Source organism: Epinephelus fuscoguttatus, linkage group LG18 (assembly GCF_011397635.1).
Source record: "Epinephelus fuscoguttatus linkage group LG18, E.fuscoguttatus.final_Chr_v1".
Lineage (NCBI taxonomy): Eukaryota > Metazoa > Chordata > Actinopteri > Perciformes > Serranidae > Epinephelus > Epinephelus fuscoguttatus.
In genome coordinates, this window is record NC_064769.1 from 30,941,735 (window position 1) to 30,961,723 (window position 19,989).

At 40.2% G+C, this 19,989-nt stretch overlaps 2 protein-coding genes across 3 annotated transcripts in view; one reads left to right on the plus strand and one right to left on the minus strand.

Annotated features, from left to right (window-relative positions):
• Nucleotides 1-21: 21 nt before the first annotated feature.
• Nucleotides 22-7,249, plus strand: wdr5 (WD repeat domain 5). Its single transcript, XM_049603521.1, has 14 exons — nt 22-206; nt 1,784-1,893; nt 1,986-2,094; nt 2,486-2,559; nt 2,787-2,876; nt 3,288-3,377; nt 3,543-3,626; nt 3,716-3,771; nt 4,347-4,393; nt 5,175-5,250; nt 5,398-5,431; nt 5,576-5,650; nt 5,775-5,862; nt 6,041-7,249. The coding sequence occupies exons 2-14, from the start codon at nt 1,816-1,818 to the stop codon at nt 6,139-6,141; spliced, it is 1,002 nt and encodes a 333-aa protein (XP_049459478.1). The 5' UTR covers nt 22-206; nt 1,784-1,815; the 3' UTR covers nt 6,142-7,249.
• Nucleotides 7,250-8,486: 1,237 nt separating this feature from the next.
• The window catches only part of rxraa (retinoid X receptor, alpha a), a 125,082-nt gene continuing 113,579 nt past the window's right edge, over nt 8,487-19,989 (minus strand). The window contains exons 9-11 of one of the 2 annotated variants that reach the window (XM_049603511.1): nt 17,757-17,848; nt 14,506-14,611; nt 8,487-13,498 (exon numbers count right to left, since the gene is read on the minus strand). In XM_049603511.1, coding sequence (XP_049459468.1) covers nt 13,351-13,498; nt 14,506-14,611; nt 17,757-17,848 — 346 coding nt within the window. In that variant the 3' untranslated portion in view covers nt 8,487-13,350. The remainder of the gene's footprint in view (nt 13,499-14,505; nt 14,612-17,756; nt 17,849-19,989) is intronic. The other variant, XM_049603512.1, reaches the window with a different exon arrangement.

Genomic DNA, 19,989 nt, shown 5'->3' on the forward strand with positions numbered 1-19,989 from the left:
TAGCTTCCGTTCCTCCTGAAGGTACCGCGCATGCACAGTGAATTACCACCACACCACATTCCCCGCTTCTCCTCGCAGGCAAACATCCAGGAGCGAGCCGTTTGATTTCTGCGGTTCTCCATGATCGTCTGAATAAATCTGCGCTCATTTCTCCCTCCAGTGTTCCCGAGGATCCTCAGTGTGAATCCCCCCTGCATCAAACCCCGGTGAGTATCGGCTCGTGTCTGATTCCTCATTGTTTGAATGGAGGGCCCCTCCGTGGCAGCTCAACCAATTTGTCAACAGCATCAATGCGTTTAAAGCAGACGGCTCCACGATCAGCCTGATGTTAGCTTTGATATCAAACCATTGGGTTTAAGATTGAGTTGGTATCTCTCTCAGTCGGGCTTCAAATCCTAAATGGTGAAGTAAATATTTACAGTACGATGAAAGCTACTGTCAGACATGAACTTGCCAGGGAAGGATTGCGTGTCGTCCTTTGTTTCATATTTATTCTTTTCAAAAGTACTGCATTTAAATACGTATTAACATGAACGTTTTTGTAACTGGCACCCTCTAACTACTCTTACTGTCCTAGCTAACTGTTTAAAATATTTCTGTTAAGTCTCTTTAACGCTAAAAGTGCTAGTTAATAATAGCTAGCTGCTTGCTAGCTCAAATAGCTAACTGGATTTATAGGTAATGCTAAGCTAAAGTAAAAAGCAGCCACGCAGTTTGCTGTTGTAACAGCTGAAGACGATAAAATTCTTCCTAAAGCAGTAATTACAGCGGTTACTGAGACATACAGTGTCATTCCCAGTGGTTGTATTGCTCTGAATTGCCTCCTGTGCAGACTGCACATAGCTGAAATAGCTGTCAGAGTTAGCTTGCATGATTAGCACTAATATCAGTTTGAGCATTTTGTCAGTTTAATCTGGCTTATACTGTGCAGTACAGTTGAAATCACTTGAATAAAATGATGTCTGCATCCACTGGAGAATTCAGTGTTTAACATTTAATCATTCTGACCACCAACCACTGCAAATATTTATTGTAATCACACATTTTCTGTCATTATAATGCAGTCGTTTAAACACTGTTCAGTTAGTTCACCTCCTAACAATGGCAGAGATCATCCCTGCATGTTGCTGTGTCTTCTAAAATCTGCATGCAATTGGTTATACAGTGCTTCACTTTAGTTGTCTGTGAATGCAGCAGCACTTGCACCATGTGAGAACCACTGAGTTTGTAAGGTGTGCAGTGACACCAATCCAGGTGTGCCACGCAACTGCTGCAGTATTCATTATGTTGTGTGTACCCATTTCCTAATAAAGAGGCAAACTCTAGCTAAAAATGTAATTTCATTTCATTTCATTTAAAAAATGTATACAGGGAACCTATTTGTCACCATTTGCCAGTGGGAATTATTATTGTGTGACACATTAAAGCCCTGATTGGCAGCCAGTGTGAGGCATGATAACATTTAAAAGGAGAAACCTGTGAGTGGGACGATGGATTGCTTTACTCTATGGAGTAAATGATAGTAAAGCACCAGCAAACAGTCAGTAGACACTTACGAAAGCTAACAGGCTTATTCTTTATTATTTTTATTGTCTTACGTACTGATAAGAGTTGTAACACATGTTATAGAAGCTGTTGTGCACAGATATACATACAGGTGTGCCTTGAGATTTTGTCTTGCCCTCTGGTGCGCCTTGGGCACAAAAAAGTTTAAAAACCACTGCACTAACTTGTAAAGAATGTAACTCTTAACTTATCTCAAAATCTGTTTCCTCTGTTTCAGTATCGTGCTCAGTAGATGCTCATTCCCTCACCATGGCAACAGAAGATAAGAAACCAGAGACCGACACGAAACCTCCAGTGGTCCCATCGGCATCTGCCAGTCAAAGCAAGGTTTGGATTTCCCTCCATGTCTTGACTGTTTCCTGCAGCTTCCCATTCTATTGCAGTTTGTCACACAAAGTGATGTTTTATTTCCTCTACAGTCTGCACCTGCTAAGCCAAACTACAGCCTGAAATTCACATTAGCTGGTCACACTAAAGCCGTGTCCTCCGTCAAATTCAGCCCGAGCGGAGAGTGGCTCGCCAGCTCATGTGAGTTCTTTGCCCGTTTTCTCTGGCATGTTTCCTTTAAACCACATATGGGCCACAGAGTATTAGTGCTGCAATAACAATTAGTTTATTATCTTTTAATCTGCAGACTATTTTATTGATTGTTTAGTCTTAGAAATGTTAAACAATAGTGGAAAAAAAAGGCATTCATGATTTCTCAGAGCTGAAATGATTAACCTTTAAATGGTTGCCAATTAATTTTGTTCTTAATTGGTTAATCAACTCATTGCTCAAGTCTACTGTAAATACGATATTTTATGTTTTTTGCCTCTATCAGTATTTTGCCATATTATAAAACATCTGTTTAGAGTAGTGAGTCTAGATTTTCAGAGGCTGTTGCAACACTGACTTCATGTGCATTTTGTCTTTGCAGCTGCTGATAAACTCATCAAAATCTGGGGAGCATACGACGGCAAGTTTGAGAAAACCATATCTGGACACAAACTCGTGAGTTTAACAGAATCTCAGTTTTACCGCTGCAGCGTTTGTTTTTAATGATGGGATTGTACTTGTCATAATTTTACCACCCATGCAGAGAGGTTGTAGCACAAAAAATATAATTCAAAAAAGGCTACTAAAAGTGAAGAATATGAGTGAGCCATGGTTTTATTACTCACTGTACTTACATTGGTTCCATCCTTGATGTTGCTAATTTGTTGCCCATAAACCTGCAGGGTATATCTGACGTGGCCTGGTCCTCTGACTCCAACCTCCTGGTGTCTGCATCGGATGACAAAACCCTCAAGATCTGGGACGTGAGCTCGGTAAGAGAACAGATTCATTGACTAACTTGCTTAAATAATATGAGTTATTGTATCACAGCAGTACAATCAGATCACGCTTCGTTTCCAGGGGGCTTCACAATATCACTGAACAGAACATGCCCTGCTATAAAAGTAAAGGACCCAGTCTACACAGAGGCTGCGGCAGTGACTGTCTTGTAGCGTTATAAATTCATGGAGCACGAACATTAAATCCAAGCAAACTCTTAAAATTCATATCCATGGTTTCTGTCGGAGTAAAATTTTTATCCCCATTAAAGCTGCATTTACTCCCAGCGCTAACTCGCTGACGCCAGTCCAACACTGGTCGTGCACTGAATGAGAAGTAATTCTTTCCTTCCTTTCTGTTACCGGCGAGAATATGACATTTCAGCCCATTTTTCTTTCATCTAGGGAAAATGCTTAAAAACTCTAAAAGGTCACAGCAACTACGTCTTCTGCTGCAACTTCAACCCCCAGTCCAATCTCATCGTGTCGGGATCGGTGAGTACGAAGCTCCTGGCGTAAAACAAGCAGTAAATGGAAAGCAGATGTTAAACCTTTGCTGAAGCGCTCGCTGTGAGCATTGTGAGCATTGTAAGCATGTCTGTGCGTGTGTTTGGGAGAAAGTAAAACTTGATGAGTGTGTTTTTTTTTTTGTGCTTCTAGTTTGATGAGAGTGTAAGGATATGGGATGTGAAGACTGGGAAGTGTTTGAAAACATTGCCAGCTCATTCTGACCCTGTCTCGGCTGTAAGTTATTTTTTTATTCTCAACACTCAAACTTCTAGACGTAACACTGACACAGTGCCAGTAATAACACGATCCGTCTCCGCTCGCAGGTTCATTTTAACAGAGACGGCTCCCTGATTGTGTCCAGTAGCTACGACGGCCTTTGGTGAGAACAAACTGTCACTACTCTCCTTTTGTGTCTTACATCCACTTATCTAGATTACAAGTTTACATTCACACAAGTGACAATAGAAAATGTCAAGCTGAAGTTCTCATTAGCAGAGTAATGTATCATGTCAACTATTTGTCACAGTACAACATGCAACTATGTATTCATGTAAACCAGTTTATGCGGTTTCAAAAGCTGATTAGCGAGTTAGCATTAGCACAGCACCCTGTATCAAATATACAGTGTCCTACTCAAAGCATCTAAACACACATGACAACTGCATCACAGAGTCGATGAGCCGTCTGCCCATCTGTGTGTCTGGCTGCGGTTTTGACTTGCAGACAGTTATGATGGCGTTTAAAAAAAAACCAAGCTGGTCTGGTTCACCTGGCAACACTCCCCACTGTACGTTTGTGTAGCTGAGCTACGAATGTTCTGCTTCAAAATTTCTATTGCTTCCTGATTTGTTGTGACAATATTACACATGCTATACACATGCTTTTTTCATGGTGTTACCTGACAATTTGTCTGTCTTAACCATTATTTAATTATTTTTCTCTTAATTTTCCCAGCCGAATCTGGGACACGGCATCGGGGCAGTGCTTAAAGACACTCATAGGTAAGATTACTGTGTGTGTGCTTTGCTTTCGGGCCTTCAGTCCTCTCATTAGCTGGGTTTCCATCCAAATGCAGCTCAAATTTTAGCCTCATTTTCAGACATGTATGCACTTCTCCATCCTCTACTGTTATGCGAATATTTGCGGTCGGTTCGTTAAGATAAGCAGTAGGTGGCGCTAATTCTCCAGTCAGTGTACCACTGCAGAGGATGGCGCAATGAGATGACGTAATTAAAAGAGGACCAGTCAAACCTCAAATGAAGGAACACAATGGATGTAAAATAAGAGAGAGCACACTTGACGATGGAAAACGAGTTTTTAAATCTAATATTACAGCAATGTGTTCTTGGAAGAGTTCTGGTAACAGCGCAGTGTCCATTCATAAGCTGTTAGAAGCCACCCAGAGATGAAGAAGAGAGCTTGCAGTGGCCTATGCAGTGACAGTATGTTATGACTGTACATCAGAATTTTTTAGCTGAATCTGTTTCCATTGCACTTAGTTGCATTTACCATTTATTGATATACCAACTTTTCCCACCGCCCCCAAGCGTACTTATTTTTTTTTTCCCCCAGTGTTTCCATTTTTTCCCCTCAAATTTTTAGCCTTTTCACTCCATTTTTTGAATACACAAGTTGAAACTGTGCAAAAAAAGTTGGTTGGAAACACACCTAAGTCAAATTAAGCTTCAGAAAATGTGTGAAAAAGTCAAGGTGGTTAATTATTTAGATATTTTTTCCCCCTGTTTGTGTGCTGACATGCTCCTGTTGTTGTGTTTATATCAGATGATGACAACCCTCCTGTGTCATTTGTGAAGTTCTCCCCCAATGGGAAATACATCCTGGCTGCTACACTGGATAAGTGAGTATTAACCATTGGCCATTATGTAGTTTAGAAGTGTCACCAGCAGAGGGCAGTGTAACATTATCATTTCTATAGCATTCAGCATTAGTGTTTCAAGGCGAGTTGTGTAACAGATGCACTGCTGTGTTTGTGTTTACCTTTCAGCACGCTGAAGCTGTGGGACTACAGTAAAGGAAAGGTGAGCATTCAACCTAAGAAAATACAGAAATCAAATTGTAGGGTTTTTTTTATTAAAAGAGTGCAAGTTGTAAATACTTATCTGCTGCTGATAGTTTTGACCGTTTGATACACATAATTAACTTTTATTCCTCCAATATTTCAGTGCTTGAAAACGTACACAGGCCACAAAAATGAGAAGTACTGCATATTTGCAAATTTCTCCGTCACCGGTGGAAAGGTAAGAACGTTTGTACCTGGTGTTTAACGTCTCACTTGCAGTTTGTATATTTATATTCTACGCTTTGAAATGATTGACACGTGCAGTTGAATGTAACTGAAGCTAAGTGTCTGCTCTCTCGCAGTGGATCGTGTCGGGCTCGGAGGACAACATGGTTTATATCTGGAACCTGCAGACGAAGGAGATCGTGCAGAAGCTCCAGGGCCACACAGGTACAGGACACACACCGTTTAAATCTTAATACGCTTAAAATGTGACACTTTTTTTTGAACGCAGTGTCAGCTGTCTTTCAGTTAGCCAGATATTTGCGACTGTGGTGCAACATGTTTATTAAACTGTCACACAGTTCTGAGCACTATTTCAATTTTCCTTCTCGCGTCCTCTTTTCAGACGTCGTCATCTCCACCGCCTGCCACCCGACAGAGAACATCATCGCATCCGCGGCTTTAGAAAATGACAAAACCATCAAGCTATGGAGAAGCGACTGCTAAGCCCTTTTGGATCTTTTGGGCCATTCATATTTCTTTCCTTTATTTTTTTTTTCTACATTTTTTTCTATGTTTTGTTGTAAGAAAAGAGGACTTTTTTCTAACAGAGAGCTCCTGCGGGATGCACAGGGCTTTCAGGTAATGAAATTCAGCGAGGAGAACCAAATGAGACGCTGCCACACACAGTATCAGCCGAGTCAGTTCTACAGCGGACGTGTTCTTCATGTCACATCTGACATCTATTCCACGTGTCTGTTAACGTGCCACATTGTGTTGTCTCCACAGGGACGCTGGAGACTTTTGATATTCTTTACAATAACACCAATTCTCTGTTCTGGTGCTTCAGTATTTTTGACACTGCATTAACCCCGATGTCACTGCTTCTCTGTTCACTCACACCTGTGCATTTCTGGTCTTGTACAATAAATGTAACGCTTATTTGGCCTTTCTATGATTTATTTTGCCTTTAATTTGTCTGTGTAATTGTGTAGTACCGTCTTAATGACTCCGAGGTGGAGAGGTGACTTTGACATCAAGCTTTAGATATTAAAAAAATCTGCAGATCTGTATGGCTGTTATTTATTCAAGTAGTGTTTCTCTTTCTTTTCCTTAATATCCAGTGCCAGATCTCAGTTGTGCGCTGTGTGCCAGAATATATTTACAAAGTTTGTGAGTCCAATTCGGGCAGCAAACAAGGATCTTAAGTTTAGGAAGTACATGAGCCAAGTCAAAACTGCCTCAAGAAAATGTGACGTATGATGTCACATAATGTGACAGTGGCAGAAAACCCAAATGTTATGAATTTTATACAATCCAGTTGGATAATTATATTTAGCCCCCCCCAAATATCTAATTTTAACATTTTACAGTGACCAAATGCAGTTACTTTGTGTTCTAGGATTTGTACATATTACATTGACGTATTGTGTTTTGATTATTTTAGCTGTCTTTGTTTTTTTTTTAATGGTCTCTTCTGCTTGATTAGCTCTTACTGTAGTTGTGCACACAAAGCCAGCAGCATCTGTTCTCTGTAGTTAACCTGGACTTTTGTGGAATACATGTTTGCATTTGACAGCTATAACCCCGAGACTTAATAAAACCAGTTTTTGTATGTTTCATGTTACCGAGTCGTGAGTGAATGTGATGCTGGCTGTTTTTGCCACCTTAAAGGAATGGGTCAGATATTTTTGAGGTGGGGTTGTATGGGGTACTTAGCCGTAGACGGTGTATTACATACAGTAGATGTCACTTGGTACGTCCCCAGTTTGGAGAAGCAAACAGGAGTACATCATGGAAGCTAATCAGTGTACTGCTGTGGATGGGGTCCACAACACAACATATTGTAGCCATCTAAAAAAGTGAAAAAGTTAAGTGTATGCTATGTTGGGAGTATTTTCAGTGCTTTACCTTAACGTCAGAGTGATTTCCAATGGGAAAATGAAGCTGTTACATTGCTCTCTCCCAAGCCAGACTCCACTGAGAAAAACTGATTTAACACTGCTGAGGACAGGAGCTGCTGGTCTACCACTGCCTCAGATATTTATTTTGTTTGTGTCATTGAGTGGCTTTGGCATTCAGAAGGGTTAGTCTGGATTCACCAAAGTCACACTACTTCACAAACTAAATAGCGATAGACCAGCAGCTCCTGTGTTCATCAAGCTAAAATTGCTGTTTTTGTCAATGGAGTCTGGTGGTTCTCACAAGAGCATGGATGAGCAACTAAAGCTGTTAACAGCTTGGTTGGCCATTGGTTGAAGTGTACACTACGTTAAGGATATGTTCACTGCTTTACCTTGCCGCAGACAGCTTCAGTTCCCCATCTATGCTCTCATCAAAGCAACCAAACTCCATTGACAAAACCTAATTTTAGCTCACTGAACACAGGAGCTGCTGGTCTACCTTGATCACTTAGTTTGTGTTATTGTGTGACTTTGGCGAATCCAAACGAACCCTTTTAAACACCACAGCCATACAGCAAGACAAACAACTTAACTGATGGAGGCAGCAGTGGACCAGCAGTGTCTGTGATCAGTGATGTTAAATTCATGATTTTATCAATGGAGTCTGGTTTGGAAGAGAGGAAGCTTTCTTTCGGAAATTGCTGTCTGATGGAAAGGTAAAAATGTGGTATACACTTGAACTAATACTGATTTCTTAAGGTAGGACTTCTTTTTTAAGTGACTAAAATATGTTTTGTTGCGGACCCCATCCACAGCAGCACATTGCTTCGCTTCCGTGTCGGAGTCCAGTCTGCTTCTCCAAACTGGAGGCGTGCTGACTGACATCTACTATATGTCATAAACTCACTATGGATATGTGACCTCATGTGACCCCACTTCAAAAACATCCACACTATTCCTTTAACATGCACTTTGAACATTACACAGAATCATCCGCCATCAGTCGAGCTCACTTTGAGTTTTTTTAATAACCTTTTTTTTTTCTGTCCATGAAAGATAGAACATCAGAGAGCAACCCACAAAGAACAGATGACAAAATTCCATCTCCTTTTAAAAATCGACAAAAATATAATGAAAGAAGACATTCCCATCATTGCAGCGACAGGTTGAAAAATGGCAAAGTAAAAAGGCGACACAGTTACTGAGGTGCCGAAGCCAACAATTCCTCGCAGCTTAAAATTTTCAATCTGAAAATTGCCTCGCTGAATAAGCTTTTCCACAACGTATACAACAGCCCGCAGAAGAAAAAGAGGGAAAGAACAGAGTACACAAGCAAGGGATAAAATTACCTTTGTACAAAAATAGATCTTTTTCCAAGTGTTTTTTTTTTCCTTTTCTTTTTTTCTTACTTGAACATTTTACCGTCTATGCAACAAAGAAAGCAGTGATTGTGTCACAAGCTCAGCTTCTTCCTGATTACACTGTTTGAACATACAATTGCCAAGCAACACATACATTTTGGAGGGTTTAAAGTCTTAACCTTTTGTTTTTTTTTTTCTCTTTCATGGTTTTTTGAGGTCCCATAAACTGCTTAGAAGCTGGTTCTTTTGAGTTTAAAACTGCTGCGATTCTGCTGGTTGATCAGGATTGATTTTTTTTTTTATAAAGTCATGATCGAAATGCAAAAAAACCCCTCAGATATGTATGGAAAAAAACACCATAAAACTCTGAGTCTTACCGTGTAGAACAGTTTGGTCTGAAAGACTTGTCTCCCTCTTTCTATACTGGAAATACTCAAGGAACAGATCTGTCGATATATATTTATAAATATATACACATATACATATTAACAAAATATAGCTTTATGTTATAAAGCATTCATGTAGGTGATCATTTCATGTAGGTGATCCTTTCTTTATCTCGTCAAAAAGATCCTTGTCTGTCTATTTCCTGCAGGGGCGGGGCAGGGGGGGGATTCCGAGCTCACATCATCCAATTTTATGGCTTTAAGAGACCTGCGATCACCAATCACAGTAAACTAAGAGGAGGAGACATCAGACTTAAGGGAGCAGGAGGTTAATCATTTTAAAATTGGGTCACCAAGTCAAGAAACAAACGTTTGCTTCATTAATATCTGCTTTTCTTGTTTAAATTCTGCAACGTTCCTTTAAAAAAAAAAAAATCAGCAGATTTAGCCCAGTCTTACAAAAAGAGTAAAGCTTCTCTTTGCCGTAACGCTCACATTGAAACAAATTAAGATTTCTTTTGTTTTAACAGACAAACACGTATAATTCTTCCAGAATATAAATACTGTAAACTGAGCTCAAACTGGCAGTCAATACTGTCACCTGGATAGTTCGTAATAATACAGGCTACCTCACTGAAATTGTTACGTGAATAAAACCACAAGCCAATAGGTCATACTGAAGTTATTGCTTCTTCTTCTTTTTTTCAGTTTTAACAAGCACAGACACTGAGGTTTTGTCTTATCGAAACAAACACTGATGATAATAGCGCAGCGAGAAAGTGCCATCTTTTTTTGTCTGATTAAATACTTGTAGAAAAATTCAAGTAATGTTGCAACGCTGCTTCTCTTCCACTAGAGGGAGCTCGCAGCTCTTCAATAGCCGCCACATCCCTCACTGTCCTTACTCAAATTGCTCTCTGAGAGTGACTAGTGTTGTCCTGCTTGTGGCGAGTGTACAGTATGTGACATTTCAGAGCTGGCATCTGAACCCATCCTTTGTTTTTCCTCATAAGGAAAGAAATCATTGGGCACCTGCGGATCAGTTTCACAGAGGTGGATTAACATTTGAAAAGTTAACCCCTTCTGTGAAACTGGACCCAAATCATGGTTTAAAATAAAATGATACATGGTCATTGGTGTCAACAGGATATGGAGTCCTCACAGTGCCACTAGAACAATTAAAGACTTTTCCTTACTTAATTATTAACATTTGAATATACTGACAAATAAAATTAGCTTTAAGGGCGGATCAAAGCTCCTGCTGCTGCTTCGAGGGTCAGACTTTATTTTTGAGTGACACTTTGAATCAAAGCAATCACAAACTGCAATTAGCAGATTCATAGTGATATACACTGCTAAAAAAATTAAGGGAACACAGGGATGCAATTCTTGCTGGACCAACCTCAACTTAAATTTTCATGTTGACTTTGGTGATCTGTTATATTCAAATAAATGGCAAAAGATGAAGAACCAAATAGGGGTGAGGGATTGATCCTGAACAATTTCTTGTTTTTCTTTATCAACTTTGACCATTTCTGATCCATTCGTGAATTTATTAATAAAAAAATGTATATGTTTGTGCTACAAAATGTCCTAGGATTTAATTTTAGTACACCTTCATTGTATTTAATTTAAATATTTTTTGTCTTTGCATGTGTGTGTTTTTTATTTTTAAATTTTATTTTTTGGTTGTTGTTTTTTTCCCTCCATTTTTTTTGTATGTTTTTGGATAAGTATCTTCGTCCCTTTACTTACTTTTTTCTTTCTAAAATAATATTTTCAAATGCATGAATGAAAGCCTGACACATTTTTTTTTGTAATTTGAACATATGTTAATAAAGGAAAATCTAAAAAATAAAATTAATTTAAGGGAACACTTCAATCATACATCAGATCTCAATGAAGATTATGAATTATTGATAAACCCTGGAAAATGATTGTTGAAGTGGCACACTCAGGACACCATACACTTAAGACCATTAATCATTTCAGTTTGTCACAGAATGATGAAAACACAGTGCTCGGTTTTTTTTAAGGTCCAGATAATGTCAAGGTGTTTATGAAATAGTGGTGAATAAGCAGATATAGAAAGGTAATTCTTGATTCAATGTCCTTAAACTCTGCTATGCTCCACTTTCCCATAACACACTTTCGACTGAGGGCTGAATAAACCAGTATAAAATGACTATTACCTTTCTGAATAGTGGGGATATAACCTAAATAAGCCATACTAACATGCACCCGCTCTGTAGACAATCTTTGGAAATGCACTCAATGCATAGTTTTGCAGCAGCTGCAGCATTTAGAGAAAAGGATAGGAGGAGGGACAGAATAAGCAGAATATGGGCATAAAGCATATTTATACATAACATGGAGATAGCTAACATTTCAGTTCAACTTGTATGACACTTGGTTGTCCAGAGAAGTGCACAGAGAGCAAGTGTGTGTGTGTCTCTCTGAGGAGGAAAACAACTGGGTCGTCCCTGATGGAGCCTGGACCAAATTCCACCTCAGAGGTCGGTTACATCAACATCAGCTCTCCGTTTAGGAACCCGACTCCACTGTCATGAGGTTAAGTGCCAAGTAACAAACAAATAAACAAATAATGGCTCTGCTGCGACGGCGAGCACTTCTCCCGCACACTGTGGATGGTTCAATGGATGTCAAGAACTGAAGGTCGGAGGGATGGAAACAGAGGTAATTGTGCATTGCTGTTAAAATCAAAACTGAAAATAACGTCAATACTGTATACGGTTGTAACTTTCTGTACAAGTAGATATGAGGTGTCTTGAAAAGGCTACTGTAATACCCGCCGCGTGGAGGCGGAGGGATTTCTGAGTGTGGAGGTGTAAATGGTGTGCTGAAATTCACATGAAATGAGAAGCGGAGAGGTTGGAGAAGGGACAAAAAAGGAGCTCAGAGACTGGCGAAACAACGACGTTTCCCCACAGATGAGACCGTGCACTCAATTTCTAGCCGTCCACGTTCCATGTGATCACCTGTGAGGTTGCAACAAAGGCCAAATGTTTAAAATAGGATGACAGAGGTTGTTTCTGTGCCTGCTGGTAGCCGTTCAGAGCATCATGTAGCATAAAGCTAATGTGTGGCTACTTGACAACAGCCTGCATCTTCATGTGTGCAGAGGGCCCGCACAGATTGTACATAATAAGCTCTCCCAACTCTCGTCCAATCGATTAACATTAACTGAAGGGCTGATTAGTGAACTAACACGTCGTCCTCCCCGGTGTTGCACAGTGCTAATAGTGTAAGACATGGTTGTATTTGTTGGAATTGGGCAGAGACCTGAGGTTTTTGAGCACTTGCAGTCATGTTAACCCACCTCTGAGTTCTACTCCAGAAAGCTCACACTTGAAAAACAGCTAGTGCAAGACTTGACGTGTTCAGTCGAGTCAGGCAGAACAGACGAGTTTCTTGAAGCAGACGTTACTGTCCCCCCACCGTCCCTCCCCGAAGTAAGTTCAGTCCTGAAAGAGCGAGAGAGGGCTCAGGTCCAAGTCTAGACAGCCCGAGGCTCTCCCAGTCCACGATTGTCCCGATCACAACGCTGAGTGTCCAAAATATGACATCACGGCCGTTATTTTTTTTTTCTTTTTTTTTTTTCAAAATACCTGCAAGCATAACTGTTGGTGTTAAAACCTTATCATCTCTGCTTTTTCTCGTCAAGGTGTAGGAAAAGCAAGGATGAAGACGATGGCTCAATTTGTTTCTTTTGTCCTCTGTCCGACCTTATTTCAGTCCGCTGTTGTCACTCGTGTTGCTGTGTGATTTTCATATATATATATTTCTTATTTATATATTTTTACAAGGTATAAAACAGACCCATAGACATGATGAATTCATTGTTTTGAAACACATCAAAGGGAGAGGGGGTAGGGAGGGATGGGAGGAAGGGAGAGGTTCTCCATCCAAAAATCGTCATGTGATCTGTCCCTTGCTGGAGACGGGATTTCAAAAAGGACCCTGCTCCCGATCCAGGGCTGGTGGGAGATGTTGGGGTTTGAGGGGGGGAGGGAGAGGGTGAGGAGGGCTCAACCCTCTCTGCTATTATGTCATTTGATGCGGGGCTTCTAGCATCTCCATGAGGAACGTGTCGATGGGCGTGTCGCCGATGAGCTTGAAGAAGAACAAGTGCTCCAGACACTTGAGGCCGATGGAGCGAAGCGCTGGTAACCGCAGCAACAGTTTGGCAAATCTGTCACAACACAAGACTCAAATTAGATGCAAGACCAAAATAGCACTGTACATCTGACAAGAAGAGGAGGGGACGGGGGAGATGATCCTGAGGCAAAACAATCTCAGAACAAACTTATGCCTGCCACATATACATATGGTAGAGGTGGACCTGGGTCTACTTGGGAAATTCCTTCCAAGTTCCTTAAAAGAATACATATGACCGTACCCATCTGTGCCCGAGATGTTACAGACCTGGCTCAGTGAATGTCCGAGGCAAGAGAGAGATTTTATGGACCCAACAATTCATTAAAATTGCCACTAAAATCGCCATTCTAATGCTAAAAACACTTAGAACATACTGATCTGTTTAATAATGTTTCAGATGTCTATTTTTATTTCAATTCATTGTATTGTCACTTGTCATGTTGTTGTGTTGTTGTTGTAATGTGAGCTGCTGTAACACCCACTGGCGACCAGTTTACCCAGCTTTTGGGCCCCAGTAATGAGGCAGCTGTGGCTCAGAGGTAGAACGGGTCGTCGGCGCTTAGACCTCCAGCTCCTCTAGTTCCATTGTCTAAGTATCCTTGGGCAAAATACTGAACTCAAAATTGCTCCCAATGGCTATTCCATTGGTGTGGGAGTGCTGAGTAGCAGGTGGCAGGTGTAGGTTATCCTCAGCCACCAGTGTGTGACTGTCAGTTAAATGTGACATGTATTGTAAAAGCACTTTGAGTGGTTGTACGACCAGAAAAGCGCTATAGAACTGCAGTCCATTAGTCCATTTACCATGCAAGAACTACTTGTATGGACAAAGTCACTCTCAAGTGGCATGCACACATTCTTTGCTATGGAAGAAAATTCTGAAATGCTTGATTTACGTTTGTGCAGTTCAGAGAGTTTACGCAAAAAAGGAAGATGGATCAAACCAAAATACCTGCCGAGAGTGAGGAGCCACTTTGTATGAATAGAGAGCAAATGAGTACGTGTGTCGGGATGTGCTCAGTCACTTTGTGTTTGTATTCATACCTGCCAGGCTGGTCGGGGTACTTCTGTTTGCAGTAGGCCTCTAAAGATGCATACACTTTCTCTCTCAGAGCTTCTACCTCACCTGGATTGGACAGACCTTTAGAGTCTATGAAGACACAAAAATGAAAAACAAAAATACTTAACAGCAACTCTGCATGTTTACACCCCTTTTTTACATTCTTCTTCACTTTCTCAAACTTTGCTAAATGCTGTTACTTTTGGCAAGTAAAACCAAATGCAAATGCCTTGCTCAAGGCCTTGCAGTTGTTTACAAGGGAGAGCAGAGCCTTACTAACTTACAAGTTGAGTTTTAACCTTGCAGGCTCATTGTGGACGTGTGTCACCACATTCTGGGTTAGTCCAATTAGGACTGTGCTAATTTAAGCTTCACTGGAGGACTCTAACAACACAAACACTTCATTGATAAACATTTCTGATGAACAAAGCGTCACACAATTGATCAACAATGAATGAACATTTGTTAATGGCTGAATTCAATCATACAGTGTGGGAAAGGAAGGACTGAGGGCCTTTTTAGCTTTGCAGTCCCGCCGCCCACCGCCCCCACCGTTGCTTTCTTTCGTCAGTCCAGTCTTGTGAACCCCTAATTAACAAGGAATCAGGACGAGACGTGAACCCGGGGGCCAGTAGGCCTGGATGTGGCCTGAACAAAATGTGGAACACAGAGGATCAGTGTGTCTGGGGTGAGCAGATCCAAAGTGGCCCCAGAGGGACGGCGGAAGGCTCCCACACTGAGTCATTAAAAACCTGGGTCACATTCATGGGTTGGTGTAGTTTACTTTGGTGCCATGTGGATGAGGTTTCAATACAGTAAGAACAGCACACTGAGAGCAGGAGTGACACATGCCTTGGCAAGACATAGGCTTCAATTAAAGAGAACTCTCTGTCTTCTTTGACCAGATATTTGTGGGAAATTCCATAAAAAAACACAGAAGGATGTGTTATCAACTCTTAGTTGTGTTATAATAACATTTTTGATAAATTCCAGTCTCTCATAAGGGTCACAAACAACAGTCTGATTTGTGGTGATACTTGTAAATGTTCTATTTCATTGCTTTAGACCTCATTGCTGCTTTTGACACTATTGATCTATTATCAAGCTATAGACTAAATCAGAGTGTAGATATATCTCTAAGTGCACTTAAAGGGCTTAATTCAGACCTCTGAAATAGAAGTTCTCTTTCTTTTCAGTCATTATGTTTCATCTTCAGCTGCAGTGATGTGCGGGGTACCACAGGGATCTATCCTTGGTCCCATTTTGTTTTTCACTATTATGCTGATGACACGCAAATCTACTTGTACTTTAAGCTAGATAATGTTAGCTGCCTAGGAAGTTTAATAGAGTGCTGAACTGCTACTAAGGAAATGAGGACTTGTAATGTGATGTTGCAAGCTAATTACAACAGTTCATTGGGCCACTGGCAACTACTATAAAATCTCCAGCCAGAAATCTAGGTTATCACATTTAATTGAACCTTGAGGCACATGTCAACAATCTCAATAAATACTGCTACTTCCACCTTAAAAAATAATATCAAAATCAAATCAACTTAACCTTTTCCTGACTTAGAAAAGCTAATTTATGGATCGTCTTTTTGCATCTTGACTATTTCAATGCATTGTTTACACGCCTTCAGCTGGTGCAGAATGCCGCTCCTCGTACTCGTATCTCATATCACCCCACTGATTCTTTTAATAACACAGTTTGGCCCCCAGTTATATTACCAAACTTCTGACTACCTATGCTCCAAGTTTTAACCTGAGATATTCAAGCCTACCCTTGCTAGTTGGCCCTAGGTCAAGGCTGGTGACCAAGGGTGCCCAGGCTTTTTCCCCATCAGGGCCCCTAGGCTCTGGAATTCTCTGCCTAAGGAGATTAGGCTTGCCAGCACATTACCTGTTTTTAAATCAATATTTCAAACTTATTTCTAGTTTTTGAATAGTTGTATTTCCCTTTGTTCTATTTGCCTTTCTGCACACTGTTTTTCTTAGTTCTTGTCATTGTTTTCATCACTGTAACTACATTTTTACTGTTTTTTTTCTCGATCAAATATGCACTGTATCAGCTTTTATTTTGGGCACTCTCCCTCAGCGCTGTGCAGAAGTGGAAGCACATCCATTTTACAAGTCTCAATTTATCAAGAGAAGTCCAAAGTCAAGTTCAAAGAAAACACAGGCAAAGTCAAAATCCAGTTCCCAATTCTCAAATTACATTTATGAGGTCAAGCTGAGTCACGAGCCCGAAACTTCAAGCGACACTCCACCCAAAATCTAACGGTATCAAAACTCTCTGGCTTGAAAGGTTGATGTAAAACATATATAGTTTCCTCACTCCAGAAATCACCTCAGATTCAATCATTTTCAAAGGATCCCACTGGTGTCATATTTTTATTATTTTCTCTTCAGCATAATTCTTCTTGCTCCATATGCTCAGCACATTCCGAACATATGGCTGACTACACAGCTTCGGTGCCCGCTATCGAAGCCATAAAGCTCCACTTCGTATTTTCATCCACACTGTAGTGAAAATATGAACGTTTGCTAAATAGTTAGAGACCTGATAGGCAGTGGAGAGAGTGGGTCATACTGTGAGGGTGGTTTAAGAAGTTTCTCTGGATGTTTTGACAGTTTTCTGCCTACTGTGATAAGTTGTTGCCATTGGAATCGGTTGTAACCGAATCCCGACTCAGTCAATACAGAAACTGCCAACTTCTTACAGCATCTGTGAGGCATAATACTGGAGGAGAGTTTGATACTCAAATACAAATTTTAGGTATCATAAGCTTCGAGTCCTTAATGAGTCATATTTTATTTTAGCATTAATAGTGTCAGGTGATTGTTTTTCTTGGTTGTAATCAGCAACAGCAGCAGTCCTACAGCCCATATGGATCTTTTAATAAAAGCCCCACTGCACCAAAACATATTGGTGTTAAACAAGTACTGCTTTGAGAGAACAATCACACATTGGGAGCATGTCAAAATTGTTGTGGATACATGTGGCTTTGTGCGAATAATTTAAAGTCAAATCATCACCAGTTAGACTACTTTTCTCCTTCCCCTCCTACAGCAGCTTGTAAACATATACCTGATGTGTTGTATTCTGATTGTCAGCTGATTGTTTTGCTTCAAAGTGAAATTGAAACTAGAATAAAAAGACCAAACACCTAATTCACAGCTCCTTTCAACTGCCACAGCAAATGCACATCCACCGCACATATTTTTATAGTTACCTGGGTTGAAAAGGACTATAGCTCGAAGGCACCCCAGTTCTGTCTTATCCATCTGCATGTCCCTCATCTTTGACACCAGTTCTGTGAGCACTCTGCACAAAAGAGATAAAAAAAAGAAAGTCAGAGATGTGGCTCATTCCAAGTCAGGCACAGTTTTTAATCCTTCTTGGCTACTACAGTATTTCTGTGTTATATCAGACAACCAGAAAGTGCCAGAAAAAGTTAAGATCACAGGAAACCATTTGATTCTAATTGGTACATTTTTTTTGCAAATGACACACTATGCTTAATGTGAATTACCCAGATCCAGACTGGGACATTAAAAATATGTTTTAAATACTATCCAGCTCAAATCTATTTAAAAAACAAATACACACAAGCGTGTGCTCGGCCCACATATGCACAGTTAAATCAGTGGAAAAGTTTACAACCCTGCAAAGCAATTATATTTAGTACAAGGTTTTCATAAAAGGAAAGCCACAGAGTAAACACAAGTTGTAATCTAACACCAGCACTCCCACTGTCTGTGTGTGACATCACTGGTGGGAGTGCCGGTGCGTGGAGTCGCTCGAACTCCTCACCCCTCTTTGACTCGGTCACACCCTCTCCGTGGCGCTTTTTATTTTCCCTCTCACTCCGTTTCTTTCACCCCCATCCCGCCCCCCTTCACGCTCTCCCTCTCTCTCGGATAGTAAAGTCAATTGTGGCTCTTAGCTCATTCTAATTCAATTTGTTCCAAGGAGGAACAACAGGGCTAGAACAAAAAAAAAAAAAAAAAAAGGAAAAAAGAAGAGACTCAAGTGTTTAAGTTAATCAGTGTCTTCATTTGTATGGTGAAGAGAGAGGGGAGTAGATAAAGAAACACTATCAGTTCTCTGCATCTTAATGCTTGCCACAGTTAATACCAGAGATGGAATATGTCCTGTGGCTGTGAACGCCGATGATTGAGCACAGCGGCTTGGTGATCACAGGGGCAGAGGCACACGAAAAGGGAAGAATAAGAGACGGATATTCAAAAGAGAGACTGCTGTTAATACAAGTCTGATGACAGCACCTGTAACTGCCAGGTGCGTCTGATATCTGATTCCTCAGGGGCATGTACGCTACTACTGCAATTTTCATTTTCAAAAACCGTGCCAATCACCTGCTAACAAATAATACTGATAGATAAAAACACATCTACACACAATATGTTTTGCTTGTATCTTCTGTAACTTCCCAAATAGTGTTTCACAGCTGAGCTCAAGGCGTGATGCTGCAGAACAAGACGCTGCAGAGTCCTGCGAGGTTTCTGTCTGTCAGACAGCTGGAATGTCAATAACAGTCACCAGGGTGATTCCTGCGCACGCTCGACTTCCCTGTCAGGGAGTCGTGCATGGATTTTTTCGATTTTGACATTTTTACTGAGCAGTTCAGTGTTTCTGTAAGACCCCTGATGCGTACAGGTGTACATATTTAATATACTAGGGTAAATCAATAGTTCCTGTGCTGCCTTGCCTTTCATGACCTCAAGTGTGGGTGTAATATTTCAGTGGAAGAAGCCAAAATGCCATATGCTGCAAAATATGAAACCACTTGCTAATAAGACAAACTTATTCAAGGGTGATTGCAGCTGTAATTAATGCTTTATTAGTGGTTAATACATGATTAATTAAGGCTTTATAGAGCAGTAATAAGGAGTTAATAACTTAAGCTCCTTATAAAGACAAAGTAAGTCATGCTGCTGAAGGAGACTTTTCACGACCCTTTATTATTAATAACTTATCACTGATTGAAATAACATTAATGAATGATTTATTAACATTAACAAAGCATTACTTACATCTAAAATATGGCTTAAATTTAACACAATTAACAAATTATTTATTAAGGCTTTATTTATCAGTAATAAGGCATTAGTAACTTAAACTCAAGCTACTTCAAAAAAAATGCAAGTTATGCTGCTAAAAAGACTTCACAACTTCGCAAGTGTAACATTGTTATTAATGGCTTATTACTGATTAATAAAACATTAATGAATGATTTATTAGCATTAACAAAACATTACTTACATCTAAAATATGCCTTAAATGTTAAAACTTTCTAAGACATTATTTATTGCGGTTTATAAGTTAACAAATCATTTATTAGGGCTTTATAGATCAGTAATTAGGCATTGATAACTTAAGCTTAAGCTATTTAAAACACAGTTAAGGCTTTAAGGCTTTATAGATCAATAATAAGGCATTAATAA